Source organism: Stylophora pistillata, chromosome 11 (assembly GCF_964205215.1).
Source record: "Stylophora pistillata chromosome 11, jaStyPist1.2, whole genome shotgun sequence".
Lineage (NCBI taxonomy): Eukaryota > Metazoa > Cnidaria > Anthozoa > Scleractinia > Pocilloporidae > Stylophora > Stylophora pistillata.
Window position 1 is genome coordinate 13,895,813 of NC_142529.1, and position 20,954 is coordinate 13,916,766.

The 20,954-nt window shown below is 37.3% G+C and overlaps 1 protein-coding gene across 4 annotated transcripts; it reads left to right on the forward strand.

The window, feature by feature from the left end:
• The first annotated feature begins 22 nt into the window (after positions 1-22).
• On the forward strand, positions 23-20,574 carry LOC111327172 (uncharacterized). 4 transcript variants are annotated; one of them, XM_022931288.2, is made up of 16 exons: positions 24-202; positions 1,231-1,329; positions 2,081-3,087; positions 6,011-6,116; positions 6,948-7,187; positions 8,200-8,471; positions 9,291-9,344; positions 13,130-13,302; positions 13,762-13,846; positions 14,492-14,616; positions 15,901-15,953; positions 17,501-17,561; positions 17,738-17,780; positions 18,581-18,646; positions 19,250-19,345; positions 20,226-20,574. In XM_022931288.2, the coding sequence occupies exons 1-16, from the start codon at positions 157-159 to the stop codon at positions 20,316-20,318; spliced, it is 2,619 nt and encodes an 872-aa protein (XP_022787023.2). In that variant the 5' UTR covers positions 24-156; the 3' UTR covers positions 20,319-20,574. The 4 variants fall into 4 exon arrangements, with proteins under 4 accessions (XP_088595471.1, XP_022787023.2, XP_022787024.2 ...); XM_022931289.2 differs by having other exon boundaries at positions 6,951-7,187; XM_088739346.1 differs by lacking the exon at positions 24-202 and adding an exon at positions 1,630-1,666 and having other exon boundaries at positions 1,233-1,329.
• Positions 20,575-20,954: the final 380 nt, after the last annotated feature.

The following is a 20,954-nucleotide window of genomic DNA, read 5'->3' on the forward strand; positions in this document are numbered from 1 at the left end:
GACAAGGGCTCTTGCACGGCTAATCCCATAATAATCCTGCGACGTCGAAGGATAAGGAGGATTCGTTGGTGGAATACATTTCTTTCTTGGGTTGTTTACTGAATTACTGTGTTTATTTTGCTAAACAACCTAGAAGTGAAAGTTTGGATTGCTTTAATGGCCGAAGAAGGAGAACTTTCATCTCCAGACGAGTTGGAAACCAGTAAGTTGTTTGTTTTCTAAGTCAATGGATGAGTGAGGAAAAATACACTATGCACATGGTATCATATCCAGTTTTCATGGCCTGAATTTCATGCATTTTCTGACCTTTTCAAGGATTCTTTACCTATCATGTTTTATGCTTAAAAAGGTGTTTTTAAGATATGATCTCTGACTGAATTTCTGTGGCTTGCGATGCAGCGATCGCCATGTAGAATGAATGGCGTGTGAGGTTATTCTTCTGATCCTAGACAAAATTCGCGTTGAGACTAGTGCTGGTGAATCTCTCTTTTCAGTTGTTTGTCTTAAAGTAACTTAACTTTTGATATAGAAACGAAGAGTGTACTTCTTAAAATAGAAGGTGCAGCACTTGTTAATTTAAATTAACTCCGTAATTTACTAAAATGTGATTAGTGATTCTTAACCAACTAGAGCAGACTTTAGTTTTCCGGCTTCCGTTGTCTTTTTTTTATTCTGAGAATTGGTTTTATTTGTATGCATGTTTTGAAAGAAGATGACATTTGTTTTTAAACAAACTCTTGAGTTTCAAAACTGCTCTCTTACAAGGATGAATAAGAATTCTTGAATTAGAAAATTGTTGAAAATTATTTATCAACCACGTATTTTCACTTTCCAAAGTTTTAGTCCTGTATTGAAGTCACTGGGGCTCAGGCTCCTATAAGTGGAGGGAAATCCTTAGCTTCTACCCCTTAGTGACAGCCTGTAAGGTGTTCCATTATTTCTGGATTTTTGAAAGATGGATTAATGTCAAGCCAAGGCTAAGGAAATATTTATGGCATGTTCATGTAGTTCTCTTCATCGCACTTGAGGCAGAGAATGCTTTAGCTGAGCAATTTCCTGCACCTTAGATGTAACATTTATTCACAAAAGTCTAATGCTGGTGGATTCAGTGATCCTTGTGGATCAACCCCAAACTACCCATGTCATTGGTATGACATGGGTGGTCTGGGGTGTTCTATTAAGTTTGAGTTTGTTTATAACATGCATTTGTATATTCTGAAATTTGAAAAGGTTTGGATGGAGTGGAGCTAAATGTTCTGGATGATATACTTGGGGAACCAGCAAATGATGAGTTTGCTGCTGAACTGGACACTCCAGCAAAGACAAGTGGTAAGGCAAGATTGTTCACTTTCCTTATATTACTGTACCCTCTGCTGAACTCTCAGTATCAGAGGATGCAAATACTGTAAAGACTTGTGTATAAGCCACACCTTTTTCCAAAAATGGCAGGTGTGTCTTATACTTAAGACCATTGCTTTATCTAGTGTCAAGACTTCCCTTGTGAAATGACTGTATGGTTACCAAGCAAACATCTTTCATTGTTCTATTGCACTTTATTTTTGTTCAAATTCCATCATTTTCATTTGAGCTGTGAGCTTTAGCGGTGAAGACAACTGTTGTCATTCACAGGGAATGGGGGCATTGATTAAAGAGAAGCTTTGAAAAGGTATTTTCAGAGTTTGATGTCATAGCAAATACGCAACATTAGATTTCTTCAAGGTTACTGTGAACATCTGCAAACAAAACCAACTTTTGTTTTTTGGAGGTTTTTTTTTTTTCCAAAATGATGCTTGAAAGCTGAGGGTGCTGCTTATACATGAATTTACAGTAGTATGGTTCAAATTTTGTTTAGCTTAGATCATTTTTAAACCAGTTTAATTCTTGTTTTCCTTTGTCTGTCATATTCATTATTGTGACCTGAAACAAAAAGTTATGAAATTGAAACTAGGACCTTAATATTTATTTAGGAAGCAGAAATTTTCAGCAAATTGTCAAAAGTAATCTGGATAGCTTTGGTTTTGATTAACTTCATAATGTGATTTTCCGAAAAACTTGTTTCACTTTTGTCTTCTTTGTTCAGTACCAAGCAGAAAACGAAGAGCAACTAGTGGTGACAAGAGTGATGTTTCTAAAAAGAGACATTTGGACAGTCCAAAACTTCAAACCAAAGAAAACAACAGTACCTCTCTTCAGACCTTGAAAATATCAAGCCAGACTCTAACCAAAACCAAGGCTTCTAAAACCATTGCATCTGGGTCAGAATCTCCCAAGACAGGTGACAGCGACAAGGTTAAGTTACCAATGAAAGAAAAGGAAGAAAAACAACGTCCTAGAAAAGATGTTCCAAAAGAAAGTAAAGTGAAGCTGAAGGAGAAGGACAAAACCACAGGTCAGCTTGAAAATGAAAATTCAAGCAAGGAAAAGGGAAAGGAAAAAGACACTACTAAAAACAAACAGAAGGATATGAAAGGTTCCAAAAATGAAGGTGATAGTAAAACTGGAGACCAAGAGATAAAGAAAAAAGAAGAACAGAATGCAGCAATTTCCGAAACCAAAGAAATTGTTGAAAAGGAAAAGGAAATGAAAAAATCAGAGAATCTAACAAAGAAGTTGATGAGCTCAAAAGCGAAAGATGCCTCAAAATTTGTTAAGAAGGAGGGTCCAAGAAAGGAAGCAGCGAAAAAAGAGGCAAAGAAGGACATTGTTAAGAAAACAGCTGAGAATAATAAAGGACAGAGTAAGGTGTCTAAAGAGAAAGTCAAACCTGAATCAGAAGAGAAGACCAGCATAGCAAGCCCAGCCAAGAAAGTAGCAAAACAGAGTGTTCAAAGCACTCCCACTGAAACTAAAAGCAGCAAAGTTCAAGAAACATCTAGTAATTTAAGTGGAAAGAGCAGCCAGAAGCAGATTAACGATGGAGTGAAAAGAAATGGGAAAGAGGGTGTTGAAACCAAGAGCAAGTTAATGCAGAAGAAGTCTGCTACACAGACAAAGTTGAAGAAGAATAAAGTCAGCAAGAGTGTCAAGGGAAAAGAGCAAATACAAACCATCCAAACAGAGCAAGAAGAACTTGGAAACAAAGTTGAGGTTTGTGATATACTGTTTAAAGTGCCCCTGAGATGAAACTTGACCATTTTATTTTGGCCTAAATTGTTTACACAATGTTGAATTGGGTCAAGTTAAGACCCATTTTGCCATTAAAAACTCAAAACAAACCTTCGATGACCAATTTTTACCGCTTCAGAGTCGTCCAAAAATCATCTGCCATTGCTGAAAACATGTTCCAGCCGAGCCCGCAAAGATGTCATTATGACTTCAAAGGCTCAACAAACTTATGCTTTGCTTTGTCACAACTCTCTTTGTTCGCTACACAGAGAATCACACCTGTTACTTTTTTGAGAACTGCTTTGTTGTCAGTCAGGAAATGTCGACTTCTTCAGACGATGAATTGTCCCAGAAATCATCTGAAGCTTCTGTGGATAGTTTTGCGCCGACAAACGATGAATTTTGGCCTTGCGAATAAAGATAAACACAGAACGGCACAGACTCCCCATGTGGCTTTTGTGGTCACATTGCTTTATCGCCTTCGAACTGTATTTTTGCTAGTCGTAAGGGATTTTCCTTTTTTGTGAGAAATGATGGGGTGATTAGTAAAAATAGTTTTCAGCAATGGCTAATTGTGTATCCGAAGGCGGATATTGGGAGTTTGTGAAAGCCATTTCTAAGCCATCAATGTGTTTTCCCTGGTGCATTTGGTCAATGACTCATTAACCCTTTCCTGCTGTTTTTTACTATGGGTGCTTTGAGAGGTTTGAAGTGAGCTCTGTTGTTGAGTTGCACTTTGGCCTCTTTTGTTTTTTCTGTCTTATTCATGATGACTATTGTTGTGTTGCTTCTGTGAGGTTTAAAGCAGAGTTTGTTTCAACTCTTTTAGAGCTGTCAGTGACCTCATTGCGTTACAAAGTATTTTTTGGCTTAGATGCAGTCTGCAGGTAGCGTTATGACAATTTCCCAAGTAGCTCTGAAGGGTGATAGAAGACTGAACCAGTGGCATTCAGTTTGATATGAAACAGAAGTGGTTCTTTGTTTTGTCCGTGAAAGGTGTAACGGAGGCGCATTCGTCTTGCAAATAAATCTCGCAAAAGTTGGCCTGATTTTAAATTTGTTTGTCACGGGCATCGGGATGAATTTGAGACCCTTTCATAGCATGCTGACTTGGCTGTCAGATGGTTGATAGTTTGACAGGTTTTTAATGAAATTTTCATTTTCTTGGATTTTGGCTGCAAGCCTACATTTTAAAGTGTTTGTATACTCTGTGTCTTAAGCTGTTTGTTCTGCTTTCACTGATATTAAAGCCAGCTTTTTTTAGAATCAGAGCACACAATTATATTTTTCATCTCTTTTGTATAAAAGTGAGCTCTTTGAGGTCAGAAATCTCAATCCTCAATTTGGCTATTTTATCATTCTTATTTACAATGTTCACCGAATACTTTCCTTTGTGTAAGGTATTCTGCCAGAGAGTTGTTATAGGTGGATATTGATCAGCTCACATGTAAAGGTGACAAAATCCGTGGAGGTTCATAGACTTCACTTTCTGGCATCGAGATCGTACTGAGGACGGTTTTTCTTGTCCCTTCTCTTCTTGAACAGTAGTCACTGAACCCAGTAGAACTCTTCACCTAGATCCTTCAAAGCAGAGTTAATTAACTCTGTTCAAAGTACACAGATCTCTCGAAACAGTCCTCCGAGAAGTGTTTGGAGTAGATCACAAATATTTCTGTAGGATTCAAGTTTACTCGGCGAGGTCGCACAAATCGCTTTTCTCACTCTGATCTATTTTCAAGGCTCCAATGCAGAGAAATACCTGCAGCATGGTCTGCACGATTACTTCAGCTTTGAATTATGCATCGATGCCCAGTCATTTTTGTTTAGTTTTTGTAAGCTAGAATAGAGTAAAGCACTCTGTTATGTTTGCTTGACATTTTGCCATGTGAAATTTTCGCGTTGAGCCTTTGACATCACTTCCTCTGAGTCCTGCGATCAACTTCCGGAACATGATCAACTAATGGCGGACGCAAAATCGTGAATTTAACGGCATTTACATATTTCTCGTGCTCGGTCTAAACTGAATTTTGGCAGAGTAGGTGAAGGAGACGCACTGAACACGAAAATGGAAAAAAATGATGTATGAAAATTTTAATCTCAGGGACACTTTAAGGAAGTTAACAGTGCATAGGAATAAACCCCTTAACTCCCAGATTTGATTGTTGATTTTCTTTGTAAATCAGTTATGATAATTTGGTGTTAGATCAAGATATCAACTTCTGCCTGATAAATTGGGCATTCTTGTTACTTTTTCGCCGGATGATATGTGAATATAACAGGGTGATGTTACATGATGATCACTTCTTGGAGTTGAGGGGTTAGGTAGGTTTTTATATTTAGACATTTAATTCTGGCAAAAAGCCAGGAAACAAGTGATTGCAGAAAATGGATAGCGGCAGACACATGTTATTTAAAATGCAGTAATTCCTTTAAAACCTCACTTGATCTGCTCAAAGCTATATGTTTTCTTCAAAATGTAGGAAATTTTAATCCCTATTAGCAGGCACTACCCTAGTGCTGAAGAGAGCAGGATAAGCTTTGCCTGGCTGGGTCACTCCCTTTATGTTCACTCTCAATCTTGTTTATTATCGCGACTGAAAGATAGCATTTGCAGCTCTGTGTGAAAAAGACATTTCTAAAGCATTGCACTTTTAGCTGTTACTCTTAAAAACCAAAAATAGCATTGAATGTTAGGTACAAAAAATAAACCACATGTATGGCGATATGTTTTAAAAATCCACAAATGCATTTATTATGGGATGAATTACTTGTATTTCCTTGGCTGATTTTAAGGGATAATTTTCATTGCTGTTTGGGATGGCCAAAATGTTGCACCTTGCTCAGACCTGATGTAGTGATGTCAAAGCAAGTATCAGTAATTAAATATCACACCTTGTTATTTTAGGTTCTGGATAGCATTGATGAACCCATAGAGAGCATGAATAAGGAAGAGGCAAAGGAGAATGAAATAGCTGAGTTTGGACCTGATGATAGTCCAGAGGCAAAACAAAGTATGACAGCTCTTCTGTGCTACATATATCTATTCATGGTATTCAAATATTTCTTTAATGAGATTATGTTTGCAAAAGACAGAAAGATTTGAGTCAATGAAGGTATGGAGAAATCATCGCACAGTTTTACCACTCAGTGCAATTTTTTCATGTAACATTCATTTTGCCTAACTATGAGCAACCAAACAGCAAATCCCACACAAACCACCGTGATTAAGTATCATGTATGTAAGGCTTCTTAATGCCTTGAGTTGTCACTTCTGAGATGAAAAAAAACTTGTTGAACTCACTGCCAGTTATCTTTAATTTCTATCATTCAAAAACACTTGTGGTAACATGAAGTGCATTCTGAATTATATAGTTTTGAGGAAAACTGATAAAGGTCGGTTTTCAGATGGAAGTGGGATAAAAACGCTGTAAGCATGTGATCATCACATTACAGTGTAAATGTTATTGAGCAACTCTGAGGAGAAACTTGACAGAGAAGAGGGGGATTTGGCTCATACAGATGGAGAAAGATTTGGCTTGTAGCATCTAAATTTGAAAAATTTTCACATTTGTGTGGTACTATGTACAGCTTCCTGCTTTTGAACTTCCATTGAACTAGTTGAGCATTGAGAGCTTAAAGTTACCAAAAAAAATGCAAACACACACTTTTGATTATGTCATTTTCTTCAAGTAAAATGAAATGAAATGTTAACCTAAGCCAAGCCAAATACAACATCAGGGTCATTTGTTGATCCAACTGAATCGAAGAATACTGGTTTACTTGCATTTCTCACCTGAGCTGAAATTTAAAGAGGCCTTTTTTTCCACATTGCTCTTTGACAGCAGTCATAGGTGTAGATGCTGTAGATTCAGAGCCATTGGTAGAAAGCAAAACAGCTTTAGCTGAAGAGACAGACACAGTCAGTAAATATGAGGCTACTGAAGATATGGAAGTTATTGATGACCTGGAGGAGGCAAGTGAAGATGCTGGTGGAAGTGATGACAGTGGAGAAGAAGATTTTAGTGAAGAAGAGGGAGGTTCAGTGTCACCTTCCTCTTCAGGTTCTTCCAAATCAGAATCAGGTTTTTAATCATTGCTTGATTTTTGTTAAGTGTCAAATTTAGCACAGCTTAGCAGTTTGTTGCTTCACTTCAATTCACAATACTGCTCTTAGGTAACAATAAAAAGTGTGTTTTAGGTAAGCAGTAGATGGAGGAAGGCTTGTACTGTTACCTACTATTTTGTGATGCTCTTTATACATATCAAATTTTTTGTGTGAATGTCATATTTTTAAAAAGCAAGTATATAAATTTAATTACATTTGGTAAACCATTTTACAAAGCTTGATTGCAAGTATAGAAATATTGAGCTTAAATCCAATCAGAAATTTATTTTCAATCAGTCATGGGAATTTTACATGGAGCATAATTATACAGATTTGTGTTGTACAAAGGAAGTCAGAATTAACCAAAAAGGTATCCTCACAGTAAGCTGCAATTAAAAGAAATTGTAGAAAAGAAGCCTGAATAATTTTTAGGATTTGACAGGATTAGAACTAATGCCTGGGAGATAGTAGTTGGGTTCTACCCCCAGTGTTATGAAGCCACATGTAATTTCAGTGGGTAGAATTTCCCAAATGGTATCTGGGAGGCTTGGGTTGGAATAATGTCAATCCCTGAAACTTTTTCAGGCCTTTTTACTGCAAATTCTTAATGTGCAGGTATGTTGTAGCTTGCCTGCGAGTATCATTTCAGTCTTTTACATCATCTGCAGGTCATAGTATAATGTATCTCACTTTATTGAAATCAGAAACAAAGGTGCATGTACAGTGCATCAATGTGATCCTGGGTCCTTATGGTTACACACTCAATTTAGTAGAGTTTTAAGTGAACAAATTCTTCAACTGTGTTCATAGGCATTTTAGGAACTTTTGGAACTTCCATTATTCCTTTCATGCGTGGTAGTTTGTTAAAAATGGAAACTGTGGTAATTGCCCAAATAATACGCTATTATTCTAATATTAGTCAGTAGTAGCAGGTTAATGTGTTTTTGTCAGTCAAACGAGTGGTTTAATGAAGTCTTGTATTTGTTTAGAAAATCTGAGTGGTAAAGAACAAGATGAGCAAGAAGGAAAGAAAGTAAAGAGGAGGAAAAGAAAAGCATCATCTCCTGTGGAAGGAACTAAATCAAGTGGTGAAAGTGAGAACTCCTTAGGTGATAGTCAGCTTCACATCAAGAGTAAAGTGGCAAAGGCATCGTCATCTAAATCAAAGAAAACATTCAATTTAGATGAATTCTTCGAAGAAGCTAGATACTTTGTGATGAAAAGTAACAATCATGAGAATGTAGCTTTGTCTAAAGCCAAGGTAAGTCCAGCTTGCAGCTGATTCTCACCAAAAATCAACTGAGGATAGATTTTTACTGGTTAGTTTAAAAGCAGTTAAACCTGAAATATGTATATGAACCTTAAATGACTTGAAAGAACTTAGTATACGTATTACGGGGAAAGGTTTTAGTTACTAGGATTGAGAAACAAGTAACTAGAAATTAGGATAGAGGAATGGCAGAGGAACATCACTGTGTGCATTTTAACCAGTTTACTGTGGAAACTAGTTATATACATGTATGTAATGAAGTAGTATTTATCAAGGACATGTACCCAAAAAGCCTTCTGTGCTGCCCTGGTCATAAGTTGGGTCACTGCTCTTGAGTATGTTTTTATTGATAACTCTTTCATTCGACAAAGACAAGTAAGGTATGAGTTATTAAGGAAAAAAATCATCAAAAAAATTAAGAGTTAATTAGTGGAAGGGCTAAAGATATTAATCAAGGGAGAAGCAGGGTCCAAAATAGGCACAATTTTTTTCTTTTCGCCAACAAAAAGGTAATACAAATGTAGAACACTCACCAAAGTTTCAGCTCCTAAAATGTTTCTTAACCATATGATGTCTTTGCCCTTGAACACTTTCTGGTTTGAAGTGATGTGGCTCTACAGCAGTTGGAAAGGTTGAGGTCAGGGAGGTCACATAAAATGGCGGCATATTCAAGATGGCAGCATTATGGCTCAGTTTCTGAGCAAAATTGCTTTTTTGGACTCCATTTCTTCAAGGTTAAAATAAGATTGAGAGAAGTTTCAACAATAAGACACTTGATTTCTATAATTTGGATATGTTATTTTTTTTTAGGGTGTTTGGTCAACTCCAAAGGCTAATGAGAAGAAACTAAATGCGCACTTTAAGGTAAGATTTAGTTCTTCATGAAGCATTATCTTGAAAACAGTATCATGTACCATATTTACCTGAGTATATTGAGCACTTAATTTCTTCAAAACTGACCATCAAAACTGCGGTTTGTGTTATGCACAGATTCTATTCTTTTTCACATTCTATTCTTTTGTGCCATTATTTGCACATGTTAAAACAAAACAATTGAAGTAACAAAAGTTTGGTGGTAATTGGTCTTTATTAGCTTAAGTTAGATAATCTACCAATGAAACATTTTTGATTCGAACCCAATGATAAATTTCGTAGAGTATGTAAGAAATGGTTGTCAAGATAAACATGATCACACCATTTCATTGTAATCACAAGCAATCAGAAATTCGACAAGGCAATGAAACTTACCCCTGCTAAATGTCAAAGCTACACTGCTTTGGAAAAGCTCAGAATTATGCAGTTTGCATTGCAAAATGGAAACCATGCTCCCAAACCAGAATTTGGAGACTTTGAATGCTAGGTCAGGCTGTGGAGAACTTGGGGAAGAAGCAGTGGCTCAAACAGGTGAACTGTGGCAAGAAAGCTACATGGTGAAAGTTGGAAATTAATTGGTTGGCCTGGATGACAGAGAAAAGAAATGACAGCCCAGCTATTCTTCCTTCCGTGGTGCGACTGAAAGCACTCAAGCTAGTCAAAGATGAGAAATACCAAGTTCCTGAAGGAGTTTTTTAAGGCTGGGAGTTATTGGTGCCAGGCTTTCATGAAGAGGAACAATTTCTCACTTTGGCAGAAAACAACACTTGGGACAATTGTGAGGAGAAGGTAGTAAGTTTCCATCATTTGGTGGCAAACTGGTGTAAGGAGAACAAATATCCACTGTACCTAATTGCAAACATGAACGAAACTCTGCCTACTTTTGACATGCCACTGAATCACACAATCCACAGCATGGGAATGAAAACTATCAAAATTCTTACCACAGAAAGCAAGAAGAATTTTGTCATGGTTGTACTGGCGTGCTGTGGAGTATGAAGAGAAAGCCAGTGGTTATCTCCAAACGAAGAATTGTTCCAAAGATCAACACACAGGGTTGTTGTTTCAGCCCAGGAGAAGGGCTGTATATATTCAGAGCAAATGAAACTGTGGGTCTAGAAAGCTTGGTATAAACACACTGGTGTAGCCTTCCATGTGACTCATCAGGTGAAAGCATCTTTTAAAGGAGAAAACACTTATTTTGCTGTTACTCTTGGAGGGTTGACTTCACTTCTCCAGCCAGTGGATGTTTCCTCAAACAAACCTTTCTAAGGTGGAGTAAGAAAAAGATGGAAGGAGTGGTTAGCTGATGGAATCCACAAGTTTACACCAACTGGGTAACTAAGGAAGCCTTCAGAAGAATAAATCTGTTGGTGGATTTCACAGGCATGGTAAAAATTTCATCTGACATGGTTGTTGGATCATTTTGAAAGCGTGGCATAACAAATGATTAAGATGGTTCAGGAGACGATTTTGTCTTCGCTTCAACTGAGGACACCTATGAACTTGGTGATTCTTCTGTACTAAAACTTTTTCAGTCAGACTCTGTGTCAGAATTCAAAGGTTTCTCTGCATAAGAACCATGTTGCTGTAAGTTTGCATTATGTACCAGACTGTTTATTTTTGTGATATAACCTTGCCTGGAAATTTCAATACTGTTCATAGTTTGTAAATACAATGTAGGGTTTTGTTGAGCTTTGATATCATTCATAATTAACTAATAAGCAAAAGATATTAATGTTTAAATGATCTTGAAAATGCCATGTTGTTGTTATCTGAATAAATAATTCTATAAAGATATGACTTGTCTTTTTTTGCTGTGAAAACTTTTCTCTCTGAAAATTTGGTTAAAAGCAGGGCTGCTTATTATATACATGTTATACATGGGTAAATACTGTAATTCTAAGGAACTTTGACTTTCTAGGTATGAAATGCTTACGATGTAATTCTACCATTCTGGGTCAAAATTCTGAAAAATAGCATGTCCATTAAGTTCACTGTTTCCATTGGTTTTGCTGGCCCTATGTTGTTAGGCTGTTTCCATCTTGGGACACCTTTTGGTATAAAACAAGTATGACTTTTGCCATTCTTCTAAACTCAACAACAGAATGATCAACAGCTTACTAACATCTGAGTCAAGGGAACTGTAAGAAAAGGAGTGCTTTGTTTTGCAAACTTTTTCTCGTAGATTACTATTTGTGACCGGGCACAGGATTTCGTACACTAACGCTTTTCCGTTAAACGGGTAAAAATAAACGGTTTGTAAACGGATAGTAAACGGGTAGTAACAGCATTTAAACGGCTTGCATGTCCGTTTAAACGAATAGTCCAAAGCGTTAAACGGTAGAGCAAAGTCCAAAAACGGATTCCGTAAACCGTTAAACGGCCGAGAAAAAAAACAAACGGATGGCTTAAAACGTTAAACGGTTGAACAGCATCTTTTTTTATGGATAGCTCAAAACGTTAAACGGATGGACAAAAACCTTGAACGAATGAGGAGGGCTAAAGAATGGCGGAAAGCCATGCACATATCGATCAGAAACCGTTGCGAACAATTATACGAATTGTTCATGCGGAACACTGACGTTTCATGCTAATAATATTCGACCGACGACGATAGAAAACTAAGTAAAATGAAATTACTAGCCTGCAATTAAGCTATCCACTGGCGAGTGAAGCGAGCCGAGAGCGAGTCTCGCCCTGGAGAACTCACAATGCGTTTGAAAATTTGTATAAGCAGAGGAAGCAGTCTGTCAATCATACCATGTGGACTGAACATTCTCGATAGAAAGAAAATAGAGTTGAGAAGCAAAGTCGTTTTTTTTTTTCATGTCCCTACATTGTTTTTTCTACGTATTGACTGAAATGAAAACGCACCATCAAGTGAAAACGTTAAGAAATGCCGCTGATTTTGTAGATTTCACCGTCGGTTAATCGAAACAATTTTGCATACGCATGTAACAAAACTCAACTTTCTTTCGCTCGTGTTTCATCTTACATTCGATTTCGTAAAGTAATGTGTAATTACAGCTTTTATAAAGCAATTTCCGTTTCCTTTCAATCGATGGAAATAAAAGATGAGAGACTCGATAGCCACGGATTTTGTAAATTTTGCCGTACACGTCAATCGAAATAAATTTGCATAATCATGAAAACAAATCTCGCTCTCCTCGTTAAACGGATGCAAGTAACTGTTAAACGGATGTATTTTATTTTAAACGGATAGGTTAACCGTTTAAACGTTTTGTCGAAAACGTTAAACGGATGAGCAAAGCGTTTAAACGGATGAAGAAAGCGTTTAAACGCTTTAATGATCCGTTTTAAACGGATAGTAAACGGATAGTAAACAGATTGATTCGTTAAACGGTAAAGCGTTAGTGTACGAAATCCTGTGCCCGGTCACATTTGGTAGATAGCTATTTGCTTCTTCTTTGAAAAACTAGGGCCAGCATACTTATCCCTCTGCCTTCCTTTTTCCAATTTTGAGAGAGTAGTGATTATAAGTACTCAAAGTACTTAGACTTCTGAGGAACACAGTTCTCCAAGGCAAATTAGTTTTATGGATTATATGTAGTCTGTTGTGGCTTACCTTTTCAAGATGTTTTTTAACTTTCCTTTCCTTTTTTCTCAACATAATGAATAAACTAGTGTGTAAATTGTATTTTATTTTATTTGTAAATGAACATTGTGGATGTAGAAAGAAAGGAGGACCTGCTTTCATGATTACTCATCAGTTGAATGCTCATCAGTTGTTTTCATACTTGATTTTCTTTCAGAGATATAAAAATGTCATTTTGATATTTTCTGTAAAAGAAAGTGGAAAGTTCCAGGGGTTTGCTAGACTGGCATCAGAAGCCAAGCATGGAGGCCAGCCAATGCCTTGGGTGTTGCCTCCTGGAATGAGTGCCAAAGCATTAGGAGGAGTATTTAAATTGGAGTGGCTCAACAGGTAAATATTTTGAACAAAGAACTGTACTCATCATAGTAACATTAATATGCATGTGATGGTTTGAACTGTGCGTCTTCTCTAGATGCAACAGGAGTTACCTGTAAAGTGTCATGTAATAGTTGAAGTCCCAATAAAATCAAATTTTGTTCTGGTGCCCCTTTCAGACTAGGAGTCTGTTTGGCAGCTCTGACCCCAGACATGAACATTGTTCAGGCACCTCAGGGCTCTCTACTGAATATGTTCACACTTTTGTCATAGTCCTGTTTTTCAGCACCCCTTCATCCTTTTTCTTTCCCATTTTTTTTATCGTTTTTTCATGAGTTGTCATATCTTCTTCCTATGCAATTTATGTGTTGTAGTTTATTATACCCAGAAGTGTGTACATGTTTGGTGACCTGTTATTAGAATTCCTCACATGGTTTGATTTTATGATCAACTCAGTGGCATTCTTGTTTGTAGAAGGGAGCTTTGGTTCAGTAAGTGCCTGCACTTAAGAAATCCTTGGAATGACAACAAAGAGGTGAAAATTTGCCGTGATGGACAGGTAACTGGCCCTTAAAATATTGTTTGGGAGTGAGATGAATTCTCTGTGGGGTTGGCAGTTAAGAAGTTTAAATAATATTTTTATTTTACCTCAATTGGCAATTATGTGTCAATCTGATTGGCCAATTTGCTGTCGTCAATAAGAGTTCAAACAGCACTGCTCGTGTCAAAGTGTCAAAATGGTCAGGTACTGAAAGAATCATTTTATTTGCTGTTATTGTGGTTAAAAACAAATTGATAGAAGTTAGCGTGGTCTGTACTTTTTAAGGCAACAATATTTGTCATCACAGTGGTCAAAATTTGTTGTGGACTTACTGGGCTGCACCTTGTGAGTCCACAACCTTTTTTTACCACTATGATGACAAATTTTTTGTCAATAAGAGTACACAACATGCTAAACCATTGTTGATTTGTTAAATTTACCAGGCCATGAAATCATCAAATTAATAAGGGCTTTCTTGAAGTCAGAAAGTTTGGTGCATCTCACAATCAAGTATTTTAAAAAAACTTTTCAGGTGGGAACTTGAAATTGCCACTTTCCTCAAGGTGGGGTGCATCTCATAGCCAAATAACTACAATCTTTGTCTGGATTTTATGAAAGAGTCTATGAACAGTTTTTTATGTTTTTCCCTGTTTAAATTGCTAGGAAGTGGAACCAGCTGTGGGTGAAGCTCTTTGCCGATTGTTTCCAGAAGATGAGACGGTGGAGCTCAATCCAGCTCACCACTTATCAACAGAAAGACGACGTAGGAAGGAAAGAGATGCTGCTAGGTTAGCAACAATCATCATATCCTGCAGGCAGGCGGACATGCATGTGATATCCTGCTCACGCCTTCATTGAGATGTGATTTTCTCTAATTACATAAAGGACCATCATTGTTTCACAGGAAACAGAGAGTCATGGATGATCTCTGTCATCATAAGTGACAGGGCACACAATGGATATGTATTCAACAGATTTATCCTGCTCTGCCCCGCCAAGTGTTTCATTGCAATCTCCCGTGGCATCTTGTTCTCATATTATCTTATATTTTGCTGTGCTTTGTAGGAATAATGGAAATGTTGTGATCAAGCTTTACTTCCACTATGAAATGGACTTAAGGCCATTCACCTGCCTAGGACATTACCTCAATGGATTTACTTCAAAAAAAAGACTATTCAGTTGCATATCAAGATCTTTTGTTGAAAATGAACTGACTTCCTTTGGACTGAAAATTTTATTTGCAAGTCTGGCAATTTTGCTGCTTAGCGGGAGAACTTACCAAATTATGGATGCCTTCAAAACTTGTTTAAAAATATGAGGTCCCTTTTTAGGCTTGGTAGAAGTTTTGTTGCGACATGTGTATTTTTCAAGGTGGTGATTAATGCGGATGCAGTTGCAGAAGATAACCAGCATTAATCACCCTTTTATTGTATTATTTTGCACAACTATGCGGGATTTTCCACAGCCTTTGGTTTGTACATGGATTCGCTAAAAAAAAAAACATCTATAATGTCCAACCAGAGGACACTAGTGGGGGATTGAAAATCTGGTGTAGCTTCAAGGGACCTACAATAGTTTACCCTTTTATCATGTACGGACTTGACCAAACTTAAGCTTTTGTGTGGTCACGGTTCTTTAAAATGTGTTCTGGCAACTACATTTCAAATCAGTTGCATTATTGAGTGCTTGAGTCTGTGACACACATGTGCCATGTTAAGATGTTGACACTTGTGGATCTCTGAATATTATCATCCTTGGGACTTGAAAGGTTAGTCATTGGGACTAAGTAACTTCAACACCTAGGACAATATCAGTCCACACTCAGAAACAGAGTCTGCCCAGGAGAGCAAGTGGTAGTTGCTGTTTGGAGGTGACAGCACTGTGCTTCCATAAAAATTAATGCGATATTAACATGCCTTTAGATCTTCATTGGTATATGATGACTGTTATTATCACAGGCCTGGTACTTAAATTCATGTTGTCATCCCTGGCACAACAGGCTGGCTGTTCTGATTGGTAAGGGTCAACAATTTTCGGGCAAATGTTTAATATTAAAATATTTTCATCATTAGGCATCGTCCAAGGCACTCTGAGGAACTGCGTAAGACAAAAAGAAAGCACAGAGGTAATTTGCTATCTCCATCACCTTCTATGTCCAAGGAATTAAAGGAGAGGTGTTATTTAGAACCCATAGAATTTTTGTCTGAATTTTACCATAAAGAGTTTATTTGAAACTTTATCTCTGACTGGGGTGGGAGATGGTTGAGAAGAACTTAATAATTTATGACTAATTTTTAAATGTGTTAAAATACAACTCTCGCATCATCACCCCATGACTGCTTAATACAGGTTCAACTATATTTGCTAAATGCATAATATGATTTGTTTAGATTTTGGGATAACATTTGCAGCAAATGAAAGTAAAGTTTGGATGGAGCAAATGAAAGTGAAGTTTGGATGGGAGCAAATTTAAAACACCATTAAGATAAAAATTGTGATAACGAAGAACTGAAGTCTTCCCTGAAATCTTTTTACGCATGTACAAGGAAACAAGGTGGCACATTTTGCAAAACAGCCTCCCTCAAATCAATCAAAGCATCTGTAGACTCCTTTCTTTGCAACCTAGCTTTCGAACACAATAATTTTGGCAGATTAGCATGAAAACTTTTCAGTTTGGGCCACTTCAGAGTGTGTAAAGCTTTGTTAAATTTCTGAATGTTGACTTTTTCATTGAAAGATGTTCACAAATATGCTGAGTTTTCCATTCATTTTAACAGACGAGATTGTAGAAGGCTTCATGATATGTTTTACCTTTTGTTTACACTGAAGAAAATGTAAAGCGACATTTGACCTATGGGAGGGGGGGCTGGGGGGTAGGTTAGGATAAGCTGATTAGAAACCGAATTGGTTGGAACCTGATTGAGAACCCTCAGAATGGCACTACTGAAAAGTGTTAGGCTTGGAGCTCTATATATTATACAGGAAACCCTTGTCAAAAGTGTTAGGCTTGGAGCTCTATATATTATACTGGAAACACTTGTCAAAAGTGTTAGGCTTGGAGCTCTATATATTATACAGGAAACACTTGTCAAATGGTTTTATGATTCTCATTACTGGCTGTCTCACTTTTTCCTTCATTTTCCACCGTTAGTCATCCTGAAATATGTTATGATTTGATTTTTTTCCCCTAGAAATGTATATGGGTTTTCTTTCTTTTTCTTTTTTTTTTTTTTTTTTTTTTTTTTTTACATTTTGAATGTGGTTTGGGCCAAGCATTCATCTTAAATTTACAAATATTTTTATTTTCTTGAATATAGTTCATTTTTGATATTACCTGTAATTCGTTCCTTTGGTTGTAAAGTCACTCTTACTTATTGTCAAGTGTTTGCATTTGAACTTCTAGCTTTCATTTGGAGAGTAACGTCATTACGTGTTTGGACATTTCTGAATTGTTGATTGCATTAAAGTAGCTCTGTTTTTGCCTTAAACGTTGTGTTTGAACTGTGAGGAGTTAAGCTACTTTTTAGCACTAAATATTTCTGAAAACGATCTGCTTAACATGAACGCTAAAAATTTCTTTGCAAACAGGGAGCATTTAGAGAGACAATTTGGGTATTTTTTCGCCTTTTATGTATTGTTTCAAGGTTTTTATGGGTGTTGATTACCTTCTAGTTTCAGCATCAAGGCATCATGTGCGAGATCACCATGAACCATCTTCGCGATATGAGGACAGGTAACTTTTCTATCCAATAGATGGAAGTTTTTACCAATTGTTTACTAAATGTTGGACACAGATGTTAAGCATGCTCTGTATCTCCTCGAATGGTTGGTGTAGTTCACTGAATAATCCTAAACCTTTTTGTCACCAATGGAGTATCTATTAATTTATTATAATTTATATTTGTTTAGATCTCGTTATGGTGGCGTGAGGCGTGAGACTCTTCTCCATGGAGTAAGTAGAGTAGTCCTTTTGCTCTGTGTTTTAATTTGGTACGTTTGGGAGGAATACAAAGCAGGGAAGGAAACAAAGGATTGTAGCAGTCACTGATGTATCTCTGGCTTGTAGGGAGTAGGAAGATGGGGTAGTAAATGGACTGATTAGCTCTGGTTTGTAGGGAGTAGGAAGATGGGGTAGTAAATGGACTGATTAGCTCTGGCTGCAGACCGCTAAACTGCTTTGTGGTAGGTCGAGGGTTCAATTCCTAGACAGGACCAACCCTCAGGGTCAACATAACTAAGAAGAATGTACTGCCTTTGCTACAGAATCTGCCAATGGTTAGATCTTGCAGTCTTCGAGAATGAAGACAATAACCTGTGAGCCCTCTCTCCTTCGTTTTATCCTAGTGGTAAGCAGGGACGTAAAAGAACTGGCATTGTGGTCTGACCTTGTTTCTAAAACTGGAGGCACCTGCAAAACGATTTCCTTCAAAAATTAGCTGCTCAATACCGTCTGGCCAAATTCCTTCACAAAGGGTTGTTAAGCATATTAGAACATATTAGTGTGCATAATGCACTATATAAATTCCACATCAACAAGAACTAAACAAATAACGGAAGACCAAGAACTTTTTCCAGTTAAGAAGCCACAGAATGACGCTATTTCTTTTAGTTTGCTTAATGCAGAGCAATCAGTTGTCTTACTACTATACTATTCATATCAAAAAGGCCCTGAAAGATTCTGAAACTAGCTCCACCCCCCACCTTTTTTGCATCCTGTTTTATGTAATAACTTCCAAATGCTCCATTATTCAGTCCTATTCAGACTACATGCGGGAGTACCAGCGGTCACGTCACTCTTCTTCTTTACCTCCACTACGAGTAAGGATAAAGTTATTTTAGGGCTGTGTTTTTTTTAGGTTACTTTATGGCTGTTTTTTTGAAGTTATTTTATTGCTGTTTTTTTCAAGTTATTTTATGGCTGTTTTTTTGAAGTTATGTTATGGCTGTGTTTTTGAAGTTATTTTATGGCTGTTTTTTTGAAGTTCGAGGGTCGTGAAAATAGAGGACTTAAAGACAAGCCGAATTTGTGTGTTTGGCCAGTGAAAATGCTTGTCTTATGGGCAGATCATTACCGATAAAAAATGGAATTTATTTTACTTTGTCATCAGAAATGTCAGGGCAACTAAACGTTCGGCAAATCAACAGTCTCAGTACTTGTTGGCTACAGTATTTAAACAGTGGATGTTACTGCTATTTACAGAACTTAATGATACAAGCTGCCTGTCACTTAATTTAGGAAGGTTCTAACTGAGAAAATTTTCAACGTCATTTCAAATTCGGCCTGCCGTCAGGTACCGAAGGGGGATACACGAAAATGACCCATTTAGCCTGCCTGCCGTTAGGCAGCCAGGGAGATACACAAAAATGACCGTTTTAAAGCCTTTTAATTCCTGTGATGAGATATTACTGTCTATCTTCTAGTCACATTTCTCGACTCGAGGAGTAGACGTGCCATCCTATTACCCACCTCTGCACATAAGTCACAGCAGTTCACGAAGTGGAGGTTACCACCGGACAGTAAGTATTTGGCATGTTCTACCACTCTGCTGGAAACAGGGCTTCTTCACGTTCACATCCTGTTGAAGGAATTGTGCTTTCAAACTGCAACTGAGACGAAATGACAACAAACATCATACATAGGCATGCTGCGCATGCAAGAATAACTTTTTTGGCTTGTGGGGTTTAAGTGGGACACTGTGTAACTGATATTTTCATTTTTGTAAAAGGAAAAGAGCATTGATTGATGAATATCCTAGTTCAAATATTTGTCTTAATGCAGTAACCTGATTGGTGCGCGATACATACCCTAAGGCGCGATCTGATGGTGCGAACAGCATACAACTCTATACCCTGACCTTTTTTTTTTTCTTTAATCTCAAAAAGCTGTTTTCCCGAAATGGCACCTGTGTAAAACGAGTAATTGGCATCTCACATTTTTGGGGAATAACTTAATCAGGAATAAGAGAAGCGAACGGAATTTTGCCAGCCTGGGTACTTAAAAGATCACATCTCGAATGAATAAAGGATTTTGGCCGTTGAATTTGAGAAAGATTTGCATAAGGAATAACCTGCCAACTGGGAATGATTGATTATCGAAATTTTACGTAGATGCCCAAACTGCGAAAAACGGTTCCGTTTTTTCAAAACTTTTGGAGTGGAAGTCACAATTTTTGTTTAAGCAACATCGTTGGAGACAATTAGTCAAGATTTTTGATGGCCTTTAAACACCGACTATTCCTTAACGTGCAAGACTAACTTTTTGCCATATAATGACATCATGGTTCAGTTCCCTTCCCAGCGAATTGGGACGCACCTCGAAGGCGCTCTGAAGGCGAATATTTTTCCATGATTGGTTGCTTGATATTTATCACTAATATTGTGGTTTTTGGTTTGTAAGGTTGATCCATATGCTGCGGCTTGTGATGAATTCCTTAGAAGAACCCAGTCTGATCGTGGAAGCAGCAGTCGATACCGTAGTAGGCGTAGATAACACTTCAGCTGCAAGAATCTCATTTGTGAAATATATTCAGACGCTCAAATTTTTCCATTGGGTATTTCATCTAGTAAATATTGCTCAGACTTCTCAGATTTGGTTTAGAACTGTATTAATTTTAATTGATTTGTAGAAATTTTTATTAGTATCGAAAGCAAGAATTCCCCAAGCAATCTTTCGGTTTAAGATGTTCTTAATTTGCTTTCTCAAATGTTATATTGACACAATGAGAATTAAATTATAACAAGAAGTATGACCTGTTATATTTTTATAACTGTCATTCTCACTGGTGGTATTGAACGTCAATCAAATGGAGGTCAAGGAAGAGATTTATGGAGTTTGCAGGGAGAGCCGGGAATTAACACATATTCAAGTTCAGAATGACCTCTGAAAATGAGGAAAATAGCAAAGTGTTTGTGTAACTCACCAAAGAAAGGAAATAATTTTATCTTGTACTTGAAATTAAATCTTTGGAGTGTTTGTCATCCAAGATTGTGGCAGAACGAAGAAGGTTGATAGGGTGTCGTTCTATCTTTTTCTCATGAGACCATACCCTGGGATTTACAATACTAATGCGTGGCCTGCAGGAATTTGTACACCAACCCAAACAGCCTACAGGTGACTGTTCCAACC

What these genes read in the sequence shown, in the direction of transcription:
- LOC111327172 (XM_022931288.2), top strand. Translation starts at nt 157, where the DNA reads ATGGCCGAAGAAGGAGAACTTTCATCTCCAGACGAGTTGGAAACCA. An exon ending in GACAAAAAGAAAGCACAGAG is followed by an intron (nt 15,954 to 17,500) that starts GTAATTTGCTAT and finishes ATTACCTTCTAG; the next exon opens with TTTCAGCATCAAGGCATCAT. An exon ending in GTGGAGGTTACCACCGGACA is followed by an intron (nt 19,346 to 20,225) that starts GTAAGTATTTGG and finishes TTGGTTTGTAAG; the next exon opens with GTTGATCCATATGCTGCGGC.